The sequence below is a fragment of the Nipponia nippon genome, unplaced genomic scaffold (assembly GCF_047370975.1).
Source record: "Nipponia nippon isolate SJK-2023a ecotype South Korea unplaced genomic scaffold, ASM4737097v1 scaffold_10, whole genome shotgun sequence".
NCBI lineage: Eukaryota > Metazoa > Chordata > Aves > Pelecaniformes > Threskiornithidae > Nipponia > Nipponia nippon.
The window spans coordinates 15,853,717-15,874,904 of NW_028262291.1; the positions used below are offsets into that span (position 1 = coordinate 15,853,717).

General features: G+C 38.5%; 1 protein-coding gene across 2 annotated transcripts in view; it reads right to left on the reverse strand.

Annotated features, from left to right (window-relative positions):
- ABCC8 (ATP binding cassette subfamily C member 8) overlaps positions 1-21,188 on the reverse strand; it is an 81,886-nt gene that overhangs the window by 49,744 nt on the left and 10,954 nt on the right. For both annotated transcript variants that reach the window (XM_087745660.1, XM_087745661.1), the window contains exons 5-10: positions 20,393-20,635; positions 19,346-19,534; positions 12,655-12,819; positions 10,487-10,642; positions 3,288-3,422; positions 1,637-1,799 (exon numbers count right to left, since the gene is read on the reverse strand). In XM_087745660.1, coding sequence (XP_087601786.1) covers positions 1,637-1,799; positions 3,288-3,422; positions 10,487-10,642; positions 12,655-12,819; positions 19,346-19,534; positions 20,393-20,635 — 1,051 coding nt within the window. The remainder of the gene's footprint in view (positions 1-1,636; positions 1,800-3,287; positions 3,423-10,486; positions 10,643-12,654; positions 12,820-19,345; positions 19,535-20,392; positions 20,636-21,188) is intronic.

Below are 21,188 nucleotides of genomic sequence, written 5' to 3' on the forward strand. Positions count from 1 at the left end.
TGGTAAGAAAAAAGGCAAGTTCTGCTATATTTATATTCCCTTTTTAGTCTGCTAAAGTGCAAGTTTGTATAGATCAGTGAATTTCTATTGAAGACTGAGGGCGTAAAGAACTCCTAGGCTGAAACTATAGGAACAACTTCTAAGCCAAAATGATATGCAACATCAACATAAAAAAGCTGCAATGGTTTACCCCAGCTAAGAAACTGATCTACTGTGTCTTACACACGCATAAATATCACACATATTACAAAACAAGAATGCAAATGCAAACACTGTTTCAAGAACATCAGTAAGTATTTAGAGTTGTTTTTAATAATATGTGTTTTTATTTATGTCACTACTTCTTTACAGAATAGTCAGTACACTCTTGGGATGAATACACCTTTTCCTAGCTGTTACAAATGATACTGTAAGGATTTCAAATCAAATAAGCCTCCACAGCTCCTTCAGCTGAACCTGCGTCTCTGACTATAAATAGATTTTAATGCCACATGAAGCAGTGCAAACCCCGGGAGCCCATCTGTGTTGATCTGGGTGTAGGATGGAGTTTCTGGTCACACAATCCACTCCAGCGAAATTCCGTTTTATGTCAAAACGGAAACTACTCTCGAAGCACAGAGAGCTCAGGATCCTCAGAGAGAAATTCTGGTCTCAGAAGTCAAGGTAAACCTCAGCTTAATATCAGTTAAATTCAGTGGGATCAGGATCTTTCCCCCAGAGTGCATTACCTATGTGATCATTCGGCAGGGAAGAAAGTCAGCTGCACGTCTCTTGGGCGAATGAAATCAAATAATACTAACCAGACTGGAAGTTATTTTCCTAAGGTGTAGTCTTCCTTATTAGTCTAGAAGGTATTTGTACAGGTCACTTGTAGCATTTGAATACTCACTAAAAGTTTCTGCTTCACTAATATCTTACAGATTATATGAACAGCGTTCTTTAGAAATAATTAGTAAAGTCATATTGAAGTATTACAGTAGTAATTATATAGATGTTACATATGATCTCCTCAAATACAGAGTTCAATTGGCCCTAGGTCTTTTTAAAAGGATGACAAATGCCTTAAAGAAGCTTGAAAGGTAACATGAGACAAAAGAATCTGGATATGGAATGATGAAATTGCCAGGATGCTCATATTTTTCCTTTCCAGGATATAGAAATGGTCTTAAGAATCACTTATTTTTATAAGAAATCAAAATTTTGAGTAAGAAAGCATAAGTACCATCTGTTGGACCTTCAATGCAAAGACAATTCCTGTCACATGTTATGATACATTCATTGTGCAAAATGCCGGGGGGGGGGGGAATATCAACAAAGGCTTCTTCCTGAATGCTATGTTATAGAGGAGAATATTGCTGGCTGAAGGTAGCCTGTGAAACACTTGTCCCTTAAAAGCTTTTCTCCAGAAAAATGCTATGAAGCATTAATCTTGACTTTCTCTTTTAGGCATATTTCCCATACAGGCAAAATTCTACTGAATTAAATGGAAAGTCTGACTAAATGGAAAGCAAGGAGTACGGATCAGAGCCTAAAGCAACTGAAACAATCTCAACAAAGAAATGGTAAATTCATTAGTAGCTAATAATGCAGTAGCACTTCAGCTGAACAGTGGATTAGAATGAAGGAAAAGACTTACTGGATATGGAGGTATAAAGGGCAAAAGACTTGAGGCTAGTCATTTCTTTTTGTCTGGTTTCCTCTACACTGCTGTGAAAGATGTGTTCCCAAGCATAGAGTTTAAGGAGCTTAATGCCTCGAAGCATCTCATTTGTCTTCTTCAGTCTCTCATTGGAGTACTCCTGCAATATTTACATACACATTTGAAGAGTATAATTAAAGCACCTGTTCTCTAAACATAAGGATCACACAAAAATTTTATGCAGCCCCTTACAATCAGTCAGGTATACTTTACTAGTTCTGTCCATTCAGATGTTTTGTTGTTGTTTTTCACAAAGGCAAGCTTCCCTAGAGCTCAAGTAAAAAGGCTGTTGGCTTGCACTCCTAAATCATATAGCTTGTGCTGAAAATTTTACTCCTGTCAGCTTTCTGATCACTTGCAAGGCAGCTTCTCATGACTTCTACTGCCCAGCACAATGGCTGGATTTTCAACAGGCACACTGACAACATATGGAGGGGATAGGAACACGCAGACAAACTACGACTGGGGACACCGCTCTGCCCAGCCAACATGATATGGAAACAACGCCGCCAGGCTTCAAAGCAGCAAGGCCGCATTAGCAAGAAGCTGTGATCCTGTAGGGAACCTTGACTCTGAGCAGGGCCAGCTGGCTCAGGCACAATACATTGGTAAAGTTATACTCCCAGGAAAGCATAACTGGAATTTATGCTGCTTCCAGTTTTCGCGCTAGCTCGAGGATCTTCGTACTGCACTACACTGCAGAGTGGAGACATTTGTAGCACAAAACACGCTGCTCCCATCTGCAGGAATTTCTAGGTGATGCTGACTCTCTGCTTGGATGCTATGGGGATGAATGCTGTCTACATTTCTAGAAGGGTGTATAGTGTTGATTCGAAAGCATTACTTTTCACACAGGAAGGTGCACAAATAAGTCTCGTTACCACCCATGATTCGTGGTAGAAGAGATTTCAGCAAGCTGTCTGGCTCCATTACAGGTTCATATGGCTTCCTTGGCAGTGCAACAGTCACTGAACATGGGGATAAGGCTGAGAGCAGCTGGGCATGGTAATTCCAATGAACCAAAGTAACTTTCTTGGCAGTGATGCAAGCAATTCAAATTATAGACAAGCCAAGTCAGGGACCAAGGAACAGCTTGCGACTGAGCAGACCTCTAAGCTCCCCAGTTGAGGAGCATGCTGTGGGAATTAGGACTTTCTGTAGCTTATTTAAATAAATCACTTTGATAGATTTCCAAAGCTATGATGTATCTGGGATCTGAGTTTGGATGCAGCATTCCCGCTTCCTTTCCCCTTGGACAGCTTGCCCTCCACAATTCATTTATTTGTGCACCATCTGACTGCACAAAGCCATTTCAATCAATGATTACTGACCATTCACATTTGTAAGTTAGAAAGATCTTAAGTTTTTTTGCTTTCAGGGAAACACATAATTTTTGAAAAAATATAAACACTGAAACCTGCATCTTTACTGCTTACGCTTATCATGTTTTCACATTCTTGAACATTACCGATGTTTGAGAATCAGTTCTTGGTCAATGTCCGTGGTTAGCTTTGTAATTCCAAACACAGACCAATGCATAATGACCAGAGGTGATACTTACATCATGCATGAGTTTGAAGACACTTACCAGGGTGCTTCTCTGGGCCTGTGAGAGTTTTGTTGCTACAAAGTACTGAACAGGTGCAAGGACTATGATTACTGCTGCTCCAATTAAGGCACTGATTCCAAGAAGGTAGTAGAGCAGAAGAACTCCTACAATTATCTGTTGGAAGAAAAAAAAGTGAGGGGAAGGCTTGGGATAACTTTGCTTCGGATATGCACCACAAAGAGCAATCACAGGGTCTCCTGGTTTCAGCTAGGATAGAGTTAATTTTCTTCTTCATAACCAGTATAGTGCTGTGTTTTGGATTTAGGATGAGAATAATGTTGATAACACACTGATGTTTCAGTTGTTGCTAAGTGGTGTTTATACTAGTCAAACACTTTTCAGCTTCCCATGCCCTGCCAGGTGCACCAGAAGCCGGGAGGGGGCACAGCCAGGACAGTTGACCCAGACTGGCCAAACGGCTATTCCATACCATATGACGTCATGCCCCATATATAAACTGGGGGCAGTTGGCCGGGGGGGCAGCGATTGCTGCTGGGGAACAGGCTGGGCATCATTTGGCAGGTGATAAGCAGTTGTATTACTCGTTTTTCCTGGGTTTTGTTCCTCTCTGTTGTTGTTTTCCTTTTCATTACAATTTATTCTTCTTCTTCTTTTTATTTTGTTTCAATTATTAAACTGCTCTTATCTCAACCCATGAGATTTCTTACTTTTGCCCTTCCGATTCTCTCCCCCATCCCATGGGTGGGGGGAGGGCGAGCGAGCAGCTGTGTGGTGCTTGGTTGCTGGCTGGGGTTAAACCATGACACAGGGTAACTGGAGAGTACATTCAAAAACAACAGCCACTGCAGCTAACCCTACCCCCAAACATCATACGTTCTGCACCACTGGCACAGTGGGGTTTGATCAGTCAGGATACTCTGCCAGAGGACCAAATACCACCTAGTGTTCCTCCCCAGCTTGTGGATTCTGTGAATTTCCATTTCACGGACTCCTCATTATGGACAGTAGAAGAAGGTTGTACAGATTTGCATATCTTCTATAATGTAACTCTCACAGCTATTTAAAATAACTTTATTTAAAAATAAATACATTAAAAAATCTTTAAATAAAATTTAAAAGTTATTTTAAAATACTTCCAAGTAACACATTGAGATATTCCCTTTACAGTCACTATTAAATATTTTTTCCCCGTTGGCCAGATGACATAGCATGCATTTTCTCTGACTTATAATTTTTTTTTTTTCTTCTTTGACATTTAAGCATTTTTACACCAGGGGAGAAATTACATCTCCCAGTTTGATCAGAACTCACTGGTCTACAACACATAGGACTTCCACAAAGAAGGAATGCTTCTTTGCTTATTATAGAAACTAATATGAAATATTATTAGAAATACAACTGATTTTGTAAATGTTAACATGACATTATTGCTGACAGTATATAAAAAAAAGGAACATCATAAATCATATCACGAAGAACCTCCACTTCAGATAAACTCTAACATAAACTTGCATGGAACTGTTTTAAGGATACACAGTACCAGACTGGCAATGACTGTTAAAAAAGGGTTAGAGAAACAGCTTAAGAAAAAAAAAGGTTTGTCTTTGGATAAATAAGTATCTGGAGAGCCACAGTCGGGATGGAAAAGGATACTGTAAGCAGTTCAATAAATGCAAAAAAGATGTACAAGCTACCAATGATAATTACCGCTACTCTAATGACTGACTCCTGAATAATCTGGAGCACTGAAGTCCATATATTTATTAGTATAAGCTGATAAATTAATCAGAAGACCTAGTGATAGGAAATTAAATTTCATACATAATTTCCCTTAATTAAAAAAAAAAATTGGAAATTTCCTTAAAGCGTTATCTACTACTCATTATATTTGCATACTCTCATAACCCTCACAGAAACACTATCTTCCATCATTTCAAAGCTCAGTAGTCATATGTCCATCCATTCCCACACATATTTATGGGAATTGGGTGTTTCCCTGAAGAAAAATAGAGTCCTTAGTTTCCACATTTCCATCTTGACATTTTCATGAAATTAAGGCACATGGAGAGAAAATACAGATTTTTTTTTTTTCCTTAATCCTTTGATGCCTCTCTGCAGACAAACTAAACTGTCTCTTAAAATGAGTCACAATATTTACTTAGGAAATATGCAGTAACATGAAAGTAAAGTCCTATTGTATATACACCACAAGTCTAGTAAGAGCAAAGGTTCAATTGTAAATTAAAAATTTTTCGTGACAAGTAAACGAGCATTCTGCTTCCATCTGAAGTCAGTAAATCCACGAGTGTATGAAGCCAAAGAAAATATGCAAGGCCTCTGGCAGATAGCCCTGGCAGAGCTCCCCTCCAAAACATGAAATGGTCTTGGTCTTTACAGATCAAGATAATTCATTCCCAACTGCTTCTTCATGGGCAAACAATCTAGGCACTCAAAATACAGGAAAGCATTGAACAGTGCTTTTACAGTTAAGATATGTTAAAAAATACAAAATCAATGTGGAACACCGACCTCCTGCTTTCCCCTACTACTGGTTGATTGTCAAGGACATTATGGGACTGTCTGGTTCTAGAAACAGAGCCTCAGCTTCTCACATAGACAAGGGGAAAGCTGTTCTAGCTATTGGATCCTGAAGGAGTTGCTAGCTCACAGCCGCTTTCCCCGTCCCCCATCCTGGCTATTTGAAAGGGTCAGTCTTTGCAATAAAAATTCCATGTTTTCACAATAGATTAAAAATGATCCCATTTTCATTGTCTTTATATTGTGACAATAAGGGAAAACTTTTTTAACATGTTCATCATGTATGGGCAAAAAATATATTCTCAATGTAAGTATGTGAATGCTTGTATCTGAAATGTGCTGAAATCTGTAAGCATTATTGCAAGTAATTCTATATTTATCATACCGCACACTACACAGTCAAGAATAAACAGTATGTAGATAATATCTGAACTGCTGGAGGGCAGTATCTGGCAGCTGGGAAGGCTCTCATTAATATTTCTGAGAAGGTAACAATCATATTTTAAAAAAAATGATAATGAAGCAATTTGCTTCCCTTTCATCAAAATCCCAAAGCTCTTACCTGCCAGAGATATATATCGCAAGCAAGAAGCTCACCAATAGCTCTAGTTATTTCATCTTGATTATTTATTGAAGACAGCAAATACTTTCAGCCAGAAACCGCTTTGTGGCCAGTTTTGAAAGAGACAAACGTCCTTTCATTACAACTGAAAGCTATCCCTGCCAATGAACCAGAGATATGAGAATACAGGATTTTCTTTAATAATCACAATGAAATCAAACAAGGGTGTTTATAAAATGGAGGCTGGGCAGGGGGAAGCCTTTACAGGGCCTCAATTTGCTCCCAGGGTTTGAGCCAAACCTACTGAGGGCATCTTTCAATTGATGGACGGCCCCAGGCCTCTTTTCATTTATTTCAATGGCCTTCAAACAGTAACTTAAGGCAATGATAAAGCTCCTGTTGACTCCAGTCAGAGCAAAGATGGCGCTCAAATTATCTGGACTGTATAGAAAACGTAACTTGTTATGAATGGCTAGGTTGTCTAGTCAAGGATAATTACAAAATCCACAGCAGATGCTGAAATGCTGATTGTTAGGTCAAGAGCTACAAAACAATTAAAAACCTGTTTTAAATAATAATGAAGCTTGTTCAACTTTTTATTAGCCATCTCTCGAACATCCAGTAATTGCTTTCACTGCCTCATACAACACGGTATTGAATGAATGTTGCGGCAACATGTTTTGGAGAAACCTTTGTGACCACCATGACTCATTGATTTGTGCCTTGCAATGCATGCACCAGCCACAAAACTGGAGCGTGCTTTGACACTGATAGTCCTGATCTGGTAAGGACCATCGCAGGGTGAATTTTAATGCAAATATAATCACATTTTCAGAAGACTGTCAGGAAATCTTTATGAGTCCATGACTTGTGGCACATTAGAGCAAAATGTTGTTACAGAACATGCAATGAAATTGGCTTAATTCTCAGTTGCACTAAAGCGCTCTCTATACTGAGCTGCCAGAGTGGCCTTACAAAAAGCGTACATGAAATTGGTACCTCTTACATAGCCTGTTTTAGTAACAGACTTACAATGGAGACTAAGCCTAGGGGATAATTGGACGCTAAACGTTATCATTAAAGGGGTGGACTCTTCTTAATGCCTCATAGCTCTTTCAGCAATCATTTCAGCAGCATACAATCACTAACTTCTTACTGCAGGTTACTTCTAGTACATGGATAAAAAAATACCCTGATATTCAAATTATTACTAACAAACTGCCAACCTGTAACCATATTTCATATATTTCATATCAGTTTCTTTTCATTATAGTTGTCTTCTCTTTTGCAATTAGAAATCAATATTAGCACGTTCCTCGAGCATTGGTTTTTTTCCCCCCACTTTAAAATAACCTGGCTCCCATTCCCCATCCCCACCCCCAGTTTCAGGGAAACCATCCTGATGCTAAAAAATAAGTCAAATTTCTTTCTGAAAAATTCCTGCTGGTAATTGCTATATTCATCACCCTTTTTTAATTCTAGAAAGTAAAAATATTTTTAATAACTGGCATACAAGCCTCTCCAGAGTAGATCAGGAAAACTAGTCTATACCCCAATGCAGTTACTCCTGCACAAGAGAGAGGTAAATGTATTTATACTGTATGAATGCAGCCACACTATGACCTGTATACACGACTACAATGTTTTAAAATCTTATATTTTAACAGGTATAGTTATATACAGCTCACATGTAGAGTAAATGCAAACCCTAGGCATGAAAGCACAGTTAAAAGAAGCTATCAGTTAGTAAGCTGCTGACTGTTTACATCTTAATGTGCTCACTCTCCTGATTTGAGGCTTTACACAACTCTCATTGGGGTTAGCGAGAGTTTTACCAGAGATTCAGACAGATTTCTTCTGCCTCCATGTCCTACTGCAGTCTCGGAAGCAATCTACCCCTCACTACCACAGAGGTACTAGAAGACATATGGTAACATATTAGATTTCAAACACATATAGCAAAAGTGTGAAGACTCCCAGAGTATTTCAAAAGGACACCAACTGGCTTTCCAGAGAACAAATACTCCCCAAAGATTGAGACTACACAAGAGGACACAAGACACATTCAAGAACTCGCTATCACTGGCAATGAAGAAGGACGTGTATTGCCCCGCCCCAGTATTTTCCTTGGTGAGGAAAAAAACAAATTCAGGGGAAATAGTTAAACCAGGGCTTTTTTCCAGGTTAGGAAGTTAATCTGGCTTATCATGCAATCAGATGATTTTAAGACCATCAGAAAGGAGGATTTGCTCATCTGATCTGTAGCAGCTTGACCAAAACCTCTTGTTTTTGACAGCAACAGCTATACAACCCACTCAATTCTAGTATGTATCTTTATTGTCAGAAAAGAAATCCAGACCTCCTGATGGCCAGCAGTCTAGCACCTTACTCTTTGAAGGACATTCATATAATTTATATAATCACCTGAATGGCTGGCTTTTCTTCCCCATCCCCAGGTTTTCAATGTAATATTCTTACATGCTCAACATCTTATAGAAGAAAATCACTAGTATCAGGATGTTGATGGACACAGAACTCCTAAGCAACACTCCTAAAGCCATGCTAGAAACTGACTGGAAATACGATCTGCCAGCTGCAGTCCATATAGTGTCTCACAAAAATTATTTCATTTTTGGGCAAGAGCAGGCAACCCAAAATGCAAAGCTGCTGGGTAGATTACTTGCAGCTTTCCGACTTCCACACTGGCCAAATCAGCCTCTGCATAGTGCTGGAACCAGACCACCTTTGTGACATGAACACAATGGTGTTTTCATTATGTTTTTGAAGCTAAATGATATTTTTAGAATATACTGAGTTAATCTAAGCTCTGCTGCCTCTTTTGTTTGTATTTACTTTTCGCATTGAAGCACTCTCAACAAAAATACACTGAGTAGCTGAAAGAAATCAGAAAGAATTGCAGGGTAGTGTATTAATATCAGATTAACCTATGTGCTTTACTGTCAGTTTTCTCAGGACATCCCTAAATGGAAGTGTAGGAGGTTTCTACGGTTTTGTTTAAGTACTGGTTCTTCCAAACTAAGTAATTTGCACTTTTCCACCGTTTCAGTATGTGTGAACTTTGAAAAATGATCCAAGGTTGTACTGAGACTGCTCTGACCTCTTACTGCTCTGTGGTCTACCTTCTTACTAGCGTAAACGTGGCCGCCCAGTGAGATTCACCACTACACAGACTCAGAGGAATACTGCATCACTGAAAAAAGACTAGTTTTGATCAGATTAGTCTTTCAGTAGCTCCCCGCAAGCTCATGTGACACAACGCACAATCTATAGAGCTGGAACAATGAAGGAGGTAAAAATACCATCTTGGACATCGCATACGAACTCCTGTTTCGGTAAGGGAACAGGCTTAAAATTAATTTAAATCAATTGTGAAAGTACACTCTGAGATGGGACTCTGCATTCCTCGTCTTAAAGGCTTGATAAGACAGTTGTATTTCACTGGGCATTACACAAGGCTACAGGACATGGGAACCAGGAGTCACGAGGCGATTGAGCATGACTCAGAACAGTGGTCTGCTCCGTTTCATGCACATGGGAAAGGAGATTGAAGGGATGAGAGTGGTATTTAGAGACAGGAGACCAAAGACACCAGAGAGAATAAAGTAGCAAAATCATTTCATATAACAAATGAATCTGTGGAATTTCATATGCTAGAATCTGTCATCCATGAGGCAGCAGTAGTTTTAAGAGATGTCCAAAGGATCGTCTCTAAACGATCATATTTTTTAATGAACTGCTACTTCTCTTGCTTCTGCTAGGATTCAGAAGACAAATGATTGCAATACATCCCAGTTAACTCCCCTGATGTAATAAATGAATGCACTTGAATAACATAACCTGCTGCACCTATAAATTCTTGTTACAAATGCAGGGCATGTTTGGCAGCAGTCAAGATCCTAATACAATCCTAAATACCTAGAGTCCTGTCACAGATGTGAAATATATTACATACAATGTTTCTAGATATTAACAGCTTGAATCTTATTTCAAGTTATTCTTTAACTTCTTTAATATCTCTACTTTCATAAAATTCATAGGCAATCAATCATTACAGACTGATGCATGTTAATAACAAAAGTACGTTCAATCTCCTTACCTGTACTGGCATAGCCCAAAGGTTAGGGCAGAGGAAAAAGAACCACATCAGCTGATTTGTGTCTATGGCAACCAGGTTACAGATCTGGCCTGCGGTCATCTCCCCCATAGACATGTTAGAGGTTGAAAGCTGCATAATTTTATTGTATATTTTCGTCTGGAAGAGAGATCAAAAGGTGTTAGCATATAGAAATAAAATAAGATTTCTAGCTCCATCTAAAACACAGGCGTAGTCCAGCATGCTGAGGGAAACCAACACTCCGAGTAACTTGAATGAAAAGCTTAAAGTTTGGCCGTTCGTGTTATGATGAAAAATTTTAAGCTACTGTCTTGTTTTTCACTCATGAAAAGCACAGTGCGATTAGGTACATAATGGTTGTCTAAGTACTGCCTTTTTGTGTCCGTGTGGATCAGTAAGAAAATGAAACCTTTACTGCCCCATAGGCCCAAGAACTGTATTAACAACCGTGATTTATACCCCCAGCTTCTCCACAGAGTGCCCTTGCTGTAACTGGTGCTAATAAAATATTATTACATTCAGTACATAATAGGTCAATATATTATAATCCTTATTTTTCTCTGGCAATTGATGCAGGTCCCATCCAACCTCAGAACCATGTTCCTGGCTGAGAACGTTACTACATTGTGGCTGGAAACCTCAGTCCCATCACAGTTTAATTCACAGACAACTCATGCAACAGGTCTCATTCTGTACCAAATTAAGTGGTTGCCTCTAGCACAGTATGAGGCACCATGTATAAAAATAACTTAATACACAATGATGAAAGTGTACTTTTACCAGCTGGCTTGGTAAAAGGCTACACGGTGATGCTTTGCAGTCATGAGACTCAGCTGACAGGAGGCACCCTGATTCAGTAAGTGCCTTCGGATCAAGTGCCAACTGTCCATCATGAAGCATAAAGTCATACAGGACACATTGAACAGGTGCAGGTTTACACAGGGGAGGAAGAGAGATAAAAAGTTTAAAGAAAATTGAAAAATTATAGGCAAAAAATTGTACGAAAATACTGGCACAGAAACTGCCATTAACACTAATTCTGCTGCTTAGACTGATGGCTAGAAATTTTCCAATTTGAACAGTCCAACTGCTAGCATTGTGCTGGTTATTACACAGAGGCCCAGATAGAGAACACAAAGCTTTTCTTAAGCAAAATTGATGGGAATGTAGCGGTATTTTCCAGCAATTCCCCTTTTACACTTGCTGTGGTCCATGTATTTTTCAGTTAGTTGCAGCTCTTCTGCTTGATAAAAGATGTGCAGTTTTTTTATATATATTTTGGGTCAAAATTTTATTTCTTTAGGAATTTTGTACTTCATTTTAATAAGGGAAAACCAATGGACAGAATCCAGAGGTCTGGCAGCTGACAAGTGCTTCCAAGTGTAAGATCAAAAGAAGATTAAACAATTACGCTGCTATTGAAAGCATCCATCATGCAGACTCTCACAGGATCTATGTAGTTCAGTGGATAAGTAGCGTAACTTATAAGGCTGGCTTTCAAGCTGTCAGAGGGTAGGTTTCAGCCAGTGCATGCGGCAATATCGCATTGAAATCTTACACCTAATTCTCTCCTTTCCAGGCACAGATCTTTGTATATGACATAAAACTCTGATCTGCTGTTTGCAGTTATACAATGATTACGGACTCCATTTTACCAGTCTTACGTATGTTCAGTAATTAGACTCCGCAATGCCTGGCAGATTTTGTGGCACGACCCATGGAATAAGACACTACTCCATGCATTGGGAAATACAACCTATCCTTTTGTCCAAAATATATTTACAAAACATTTTAAAGCTGTATTATTTGCATAGGATGTTACAAAAACACACCTTTGAGATGGGAGAAGTGTAGTTCACAACCTAAATTCTTTCAAAAGTTACGTTCAGTTTTACTGTCAGCAAATTAATGCTCAAAGGTAAGAAGAAATACAGCACTAGATGTTACAAATGTTTACATAAAATCATCAAATAAGATGCAGAGGAAAGAGAATAGAGGTCTAAGTTAACACAATCTTTAACAGCAACGGTTACATTCAATACATTTCTGGAGGGAAGCGTTTCAGAATTTAATGACTACAATTATAATTTTTATTTACAAATACACATATGATTGTATGAAAACAGGTTAATTAATAATATATTGGCTACCTGTATTGCGCCTCTCAAGTTTATTCCTGTTTCAATAGCAACATAGTATGATGCTTGGAGAAAAGTCCTTTGCAACAGCAGGGCAAAAAATAAGAGTACAGCCAAAACATAAGCATTGGACAGGAACTCTTGAGACGAAATAAAGAAAACACCAAGAATTTTAGTCTATAAAAAAAGAAGAAAGAGAAATCAGGTGCAATGGTAATTTAATTACCAGGTTTGCATAATTAATAAGCAGAAATAACCACAGTTTATTATTTTGAAAGTGCTCCCAACTTGATCTGAAACCTCACAGTTTATCAATTCCGGGGAACAATCATATAATGTGCCAACTCAGTGAGCTTTATTTAAATGCAGAATGACATTTATAGGATTTTTGATATCCTTCCAAAACTCTAGGACACTTTGAGTAACTCCATACAGTCATTTGCTAAAAGATGTACACTGCCCATTTTCAGAAAGGACTAGTTAACGTCCTTTTGGAGAAATTAGTCTCCTTATTTTAGCACCTCAGGTTACTGAACACTAAAATGACCTTCACAACTTGCTGAAAACACATCCTTCCAGCTCCTGGAACTATGTACATTATTTTGGCTTGCAGCATCCAACAGGTTTGTTCAGCATTTTTATTTATGGTCATTGCCTCCTAGCAAGTTCATGAGATCACCAACGTGCATTTCGAAGAATGTCTATAGTTTACTCGGAAAGCAGTGCATTTATTCTAGATTATATTTAACAAGCAGACACCTTTGGGGCCACAACTGGTTGAGATGCTGGCTCACCTTAGGAAGCCTTCTGAAACTAAAATGTCTCTGCCTTCCTCTTTTTCCCCTTGGCTCCTTCAAAACTTTGATTGCTGGCTTATACTGCTGTTAAAGGCAAAATTAGGAAGAGGTCTCTTTCTGTTCCCCCTCAGAGGGCTTCTTGTCATTTACACTTCTGCTGTATTCCTTGCTTAGCACATTTCTTCTTGCCTGCATAGTTTCTTTGCTGTTAACATTTTCAACACTGCTATAACACTTAATAAACTATATTTCACAATCTCTCACTGCCTGTACGTTTTACCACATTTGATCTGCACCTTGAAGCTAACTGGTTATAGAAACCCCACATGACAAGTTAATACAGAGGCTAAACTTAGTTTTTCAAACTGTGGTTTTATAAGGTGCAGCTGAGCCAGCTGAAAGAGGAACGGACTTCTCCCTACCCCAATTGCACCTGGGTTGCTCCAAGCTCCATGATTCTGTTGCTTACTGTGTGCTAGTTTGGGAGTTTATTGGATATCTTCCTGAGCCAGTTCAAATCATGGCAGAACATCATCAACCCAGGAAAAAATATCTGCTGCTTTTCTTTTAGTTCAATGGGCCAAAGCAGACCACAAAGGTGTCCAGTTGGTGCCAGAGCTAGAACAAAGGAGGGAACAGGAGCAGGGGTGACAAGGAATGTGACAGGAGGAAGAGCAAGTTCTTTCAGCAGTGGTGACCCAATAGGTCACTTCATCTTTTTGAGGAACCAGAGCCTTAGGGTACTTTTCCCATCTCTTTTTACTCCATCTTTTGAGATTCATGATTGCTCCTGCCATTACTGTAGTAGGCACAGTATCTATCCCCTTGACATCAGTAGGGTAATTTATTAGGCTTAAAAGCAGAGAAATGTATGCTTACTTTTGCAAACAAATAAACAAGATAATGAGCAAAACAGTTTTTGAAAGGATCCTTTGTTTTACTCCATGAGAAGAGTGCACACTTACAAGAACACATTTAGTACAAGTTTCCACAGTGCCTCCCACCTCACATAGCAATACTCCTCATGAGCAGAAACTAGTCTGATCTGTCCACACAACAGTTTCACCATCTGTTGAGGTGCCTGGGAGGTCATTCATCAGCACCAAAGAGTCATTCTCCATAAATATCTGATCACTTTCAAATGAGTTGTGGTTGACTCTTCTTCAAACATTGGCCAAATTAAGCAGCTGTCAAAGGACTTCTGTCTGCTACGCAACACAGACAGACTTGTGTGGATTTCTTAGGTTTACTCCTTTTTCCCACTTATGTGGCATTTGTTACAAGCTACTGAGATTCGGAAGAAGGCTGGACACAAAGAAAAGCAAGTAGTTATGATTCCATTCCTGTAAATCTTTGTTCATGCAAATGTTCCTTATTTCCATAAGGAGGCATCTTGATAGTCATATACTACTTTTATGAAGTATACAGCGCAATAACTTACAAGAACATGGAAAATTTCCATCAGTTACACTCAACAGTGCTGAGTTTCACACTTTGAAAATAGGGAATAAAAACTATTTCATCCAATAATTTATCCTGCTCTCAAAGGTAAATTGTCAGATAATAATACTTTCCAATTCAGCTAGGTACTTGACTTCAACCAGATTTGATGTACATAAACATTTCTGCAGTCTGCAGGGCCACTGAACTAAATAAGGAATTAGCCCTCGTAGATGCCCTCTGAGAAAGTATTCAAGCATACGGAGCCTTCAAAGTCAAATCAATAGAATGCAAGCAGTCACTGGGCATACTTGTTGCTCTAAATCTGTATCAAGTGCAAAACTCTGAACATTTACAGTACATGCCAGCAATTACATTCAGATAAAGAGGCATTTAACTACAGTTTTAGTTATTTGTACCTTAAAGGGACTTTAAGCCCTAAATTATTACTTATTCCATAGTAATTCAAATAGGCTACAGCAGCATTGTACACTACAAAAAGTCTATGGTACAGTAAAAGTGAGTCTCTCTTCCAGATTATTTACAGTCTTACAAGTTCAGCTTTTCAAATGAAGTTAACTTGTCTTTGACCCTTGCAAGATGTAGCTGTGGTTGTAAATTTATCCTTGCTGTAACTCTGAAGAATAAGAAGGAAGACCCAAGGCTCTACATTTAGCCTGGAAGCTTTAAAAAAAATGTACCACATGTCTGGAAAATTAGAAGTACAACCAAGTCTTCTCCCATGCTACCTGTAAGGCCTTGACAGTGGAAAAGAAAAGAGAAATTCACAAATTGGCCAAGTCCATGGCCAATTAGGTGCATTCAATTTATCTTTCAGACTCTTTAATATTTATGCTCATAAGCATAAAGCATTAGGCACATGTAAGGTGGAAGAACTGACCCTGGTGCTTAACTGCACAAGTTTAAGAGCCACCTATTGTTTCCTGTGCAATGTATATACAGTCAAATACAGGAAAGAATGCGAAACAGTATATAACTGCAAAACTTGGTGTTTTGGAACAAAAAAAAAAAAAAGAAAGAAAGAAAAAGCACATTTGGGGAAAACAGGATCATTTACATTTGTGATGTTTTCCCCTCAGGCATAGCTTGTTGACTTGCAACAGAGAATCCTTCCTTTGAGTTACCCTTTCTCAGTTCAGCTACTCTTTTAGCAGTGACTGAGATTTCTTTTTATTTCAATACAGGGTCATCCAGGAAAAAGTAGCATCTCTGTAACACATTAAAAACTAAAAAAAAGCTTCTTATGAAGGCAAAGCTAAAACAACATACAAGTCTGTGACACTGGGAAATCGTAATTGTCAAAGATACTGACGTGACAGCCAAGAGAAAGGCTAAGCATTATCACAACTATGAACCATGAAGGTTACAGACTGTGCTGTATTATATCAAAGGCAGCAGCAGAAGCAGCACAATTTCGATGCTGTCCTACATATACACCTGGCTAGTACTGCTAATTGCTGCAGGAAATAGCACTTTACTGCATGTAGAAGAATACCATTTTTTACACAATCATGTTTTGACAAATGCTTTTCTAGCAATGATTTTGCAGTGCAGTGTTGATTCACATCAAAACATTTATATAATAGACAAACAAGGAGGAAAACTGAGATGAATATTCTCGTTATTTCTTCTAGTACTCAACTTGAGGGAAAAGGAGGACTTAAACACATTACATAAACATCACACACACACTTGGCGAAAGCACCAAGATACTAGCCAAGTCTCAGATGCATTATCAGGCCATTATGGTTTACAAAGTCACTGAGCATCTGTGTGTTTAAACTACAATAGCTGTCTAAGTGCACCTGTCATCTTGCAGGAAACACAAGGAAATAACTGAACACCTACTGAACCTTTTGCATATAAGGTAAGTAACCTTGTTTGAGAAGTTGATGGAACTAATTACATGTTTTCTTTTCAGAAATGGCTTTGGGGACATTCAGTGTCCCACGTTCCTGACAACTTCAGGATAATACCAATTTTAAAAAGTACCAGTAGGCTCTAACCAGTGAAAGGCTGAGCAAAAGGCTACTATTTAAATACTTAAAGACCCTTGATCCACACAGTCTTAAAAGTCAATATTGGGCCTTTTGCTACACTATGACTTTTAGAGCTTTTCAGATAATGAGTCTGTAGGTTTGGTGTTTCATTTGAATGTGTTATGTCAGCAGATATTACTAATACTGGAACTACTAATGCTAACATTGCAATGTGGAAGATGCTACCAGCAAAATATAAAGGTTATGATTCTGTCAGTCTCTTCTTCAGTGTGAAATGATTAACACACAGAGAAATTCATGTCATAAGAACATTCCAGGGTGGCCATAAATATTGACACTGGAGTTATAAATAAGCATGAAGAGCGTGACAGAATTTAAGATGCTATCGTGCTCTAAACTGCGGCACTAACTAAAGCAGTTAATACTGCCCGTGACACCCACATGATCTCAGAGTTCCAGCTCCATGGCAGTTTATATCTGTCACAAAGGGCCTGAAGAATAGAGCAAATATTATATCTTAGGATTTATCTCTTTGTCTTCAGTTTCACAAACAGAATTTCAGTTTGAAAGATACAGTTGACTCATTACAACATCTCCTCAGTCAAAACTATTTAAAATGAAGAAATGTCACTTTAAGGGATGGGTAAAAGATGCTCTCTGCTGTACTCACAGCTTACTTTGCTTGTCCAGTTCTGTCCCACTATACGGCAATTATTTCCAACACCCTCAAACTCAGCAGCACATCAGACACAAACAATGTTTCCCCCAACTTACCTTTGCCTTCATAAGACAGTGTTTTAGACAGCTTGTTTGCCACACCTGTGTAGCTCTCAGGAACACACAATTAATAAGGCAAGGTTTTGACTCATTACAAGTAAGGATAGAACGTTCCTAGCAATAGAGGTGGTGTATTTTTTTCCAAAGTAGACCCAGTTGGCTAGGTATGTGCATACACGTGGGAGTTTTCCTGTACACACCAGACTGTTTACGGATTGTTTGAATAGAAAGCCTTCATACATTTTAGAAAGATATTTCATCTAATCCAGGCAAAAGCAATTTTCAAATGTCAAGGTAATTAGCCTCTTAACAGAAAAACAATGTGAATAAACCAGGTCAAAACAGAAGGAAAAGCCCCTTGGAGATCTTTTAGTAAAGGTAAAATACACCCTTAAGTGTCACTCATGGACTATCACCCTCGGTGAATATTGCTGCTAGGTGATCCCCAAATGGTCTAAGTGACAACAACGGTGAGGCTACCGCTTAGCTAGACACAGTGAGGATGTCAAGGCTGGATGAGACTCCATCCAGGGCCTATCTGGACCAGACCTGAGCATTTTTCACAGAGGAGCCCTAGCTGACACTTTAATAGGAAAATTAAATAGGATAGTCCGTAAATAGTGACTTGGTATAATTTCAGCTGAAACAGCGTTCCAAACAAATTATCAAGAAGCAGCTAAAAAGCTTCCACAGTACTTTGCTGCAACATAGCCCTATAGCCTTAATTTTTTCATTTCCTGCTTTAACTGGTTTCCATTGAAACTACTTGCTATATTAAATTTCCAAATATTAGGATAAGGATTGCAAAATGGATAAACAATTAATTTTAGCCTGAAGCCTTTGTTAAATTTTCTGCAAGGCATCTGATATATTTCAATATGTACAGTGGATCTGATCCAAAGTGTACTTGAGTGAATGGATATATTTCCATTAGTGTCAACAGACTTTGGAAATAAAGTCATACCATACAATAAGTGAGCTGCAAAAATAAAGTGAGCTTTCTCATAGAAATCCAGCCTGAGTGACCTCACCTTATAATGAGAAGATGCTTCCTGAGTCTTTTCTTTTTTTTTTTCTTTTTTTTTTTTTTTTTTTTTTTTTAGTTAATCAAGAAGTATGTCTGTTTCTTCTTGGGGAACATTCATTTAAGTAGCATTCTTTAAAACTATATTTCAGTCGATCTTTTAAAACCAACCTCCCCAAAGACACTAGTGGAAATTCTTTGTCACTGCTAAGTTATTTGGCATTTTATTGTGATGACAAAAGCCTCCTTTAATCCTCTTTAGACATCACTCATTTCTGGAAATGAAAAGCCAAGCCTATTAAAAATACACTTTTTCCTTTCCAAAAAGCACTCAGTCACATACTTGATTCAATCTCTACTCAAGACTGTACCTAAAATCCCTATGATACTAATGGGATTCTGGATATGCTTCACTATTGTCTTGAATGAGGTTATTTTCCAGAATGCAAGCCTGACTAGATGTGTGGGTAACATATTTTGCTCCCCATCAAGGTATAAATGGGGATAACAGGCAGTTCATACATACTGTCATTTCTAGCATTCACAAATACACTGCAGAGTCACGTTCTTTACCAAAGCCAAATAATACATAGTCATAGCATTACCTTTTTGACTCCTCTATTTTTATGACATTTTGACAGTACCTGTGGGCGGATGGTGTTATTTCCTTTTCCAACATTGTGAACAATCCCAGAGATGCAGAGTGGACCAGCAAATCCAAGCAAGTCAGCCAGAATACGGAATGTGCTACTGAGAAGTAAGGGTCTTCCAAAAGCACAGCAGAGAGCACGCCAAATTGATCTGGATCCTTGTGGAGATGATGACCTTTTGTTCTGTTCAGAACAAAAAAATTGGGTAAGGATTATGTTATGTATTAACCTCAGGTCTAATAAGTTACCGGTATTTTTATCCCTGCTTTAATTCATTGACAACCAGTTGCAATGTTTGAGCTAGAAAAGCACAGGAACTACAGTTATTGTTTCATTTGTTTTTATAGAGTCAGAACAAAGCACTAATTTGTACTCTCCTCCATGTCACAAAAAGAACCATTGTTTCTTTCCTACCCTTAATAGGAATTAAATAAGTGTGTTGTTTGTGGCTTGCTGGGGGGAGAAGATAAAAAAGAGGAACTGACAGGTTTTGTGTTCCTGTGAACAGAGAGACTGGAAACCTACACTCTTTTTAGACAGAATGCAAAAGACTTCTCTTAAAATCCTGAATACACTCAGCTGCCACCAGGGAGTCAAGCAGAATTTGAGCTGAGGTAGGTTCAGCACTGAATTTTCCTACAGACAAACTGTAACTGAAATAACATGGAAAAAATAGTCCTGCGAGGCCTCATTAATATTGACTCTGTAATTGAATGATTCCAGGGTCTTATTAGGAAGAACGATAATGGTGTTCAGTGAATACAATCCATAATTACTTTCCCCATCAAAATAGCGGCCATATGGATTTTACGTGCATTTAACCAGTAATGTGTTTGACATGCATGTTTAGGCAGAGAAATTTCATTATTTGTACGAGGTACAAGTGAGTATGATCTCTTCGTATATTGAAAGCTATACTAATGCATACTTCATTTGCATCCTGTCTGTTTATATAATTTTATATCATGCTCATAGCATAAAAACTAATGAAAAATGTAAGCACTGAGTAAGCAGACGGACATAATTCAATACTTCGCATACCTTCTGCGCTTCAAAGGCCTCATTAAGGCGAATGTAATTGGTCAGAGCTCTCATAGCAATGGGAAGTTTGCCTATGGTTTTCAAGTCTATTGGTTTTTTATGGGCAGTCTTGATGAATGTATTCATCCACCAGTATGTTCCTTTGGATAACAGATTCACAAATGGCTGTAGGAATCGAACACCAAGGTCCTGGAGATCCTCAGGAGGTTTAACTTCTTTAGGAGTTTTGAAGAAAACATACCTCTGAAATTCAGAAAAATATCAAAAGAATCACACTAAATGCATAGAAAATTAAAGTCCCCAAAGAATAGGTAAGAGAAAAAGGACATAGCAGATAATCAATGAATGAGTCTTGGTTTCTCAAAAGTACCCAAGGAATTTAGGTATTCAAATTCAACCAATACAACAATCTGTTTCCTCAGTACTGCGGAAAATCAGAGGCATCCAGTCTAGAAATAAATCAGCCTAAACATTCACTATTACTTTGTTCACGGGGTACAAATTTGCATACTTGTAGAAAAAAAAAACAAACACCTCACATTTCAAACAGTACAGGCCCAGCCTCTCGCTCTGAGTTCCAAACAGCGCAACATGGGACATACTAGCTTAGGCACGGCCCTGAGGCTATCACAGCAATTCATCTTCCATGCCATACTGCCTCCCATTTAGTTAGCTCAGAACATGGAGCTACCTCTGCTGTCCTGAACGGGTCTGGAAAACCCCTGAACTAGAGAGTGCATATGGCACTAACAAATGTTTTCATTGGCTTAAACTTCAGAAGAGCAAGCTTAGACTG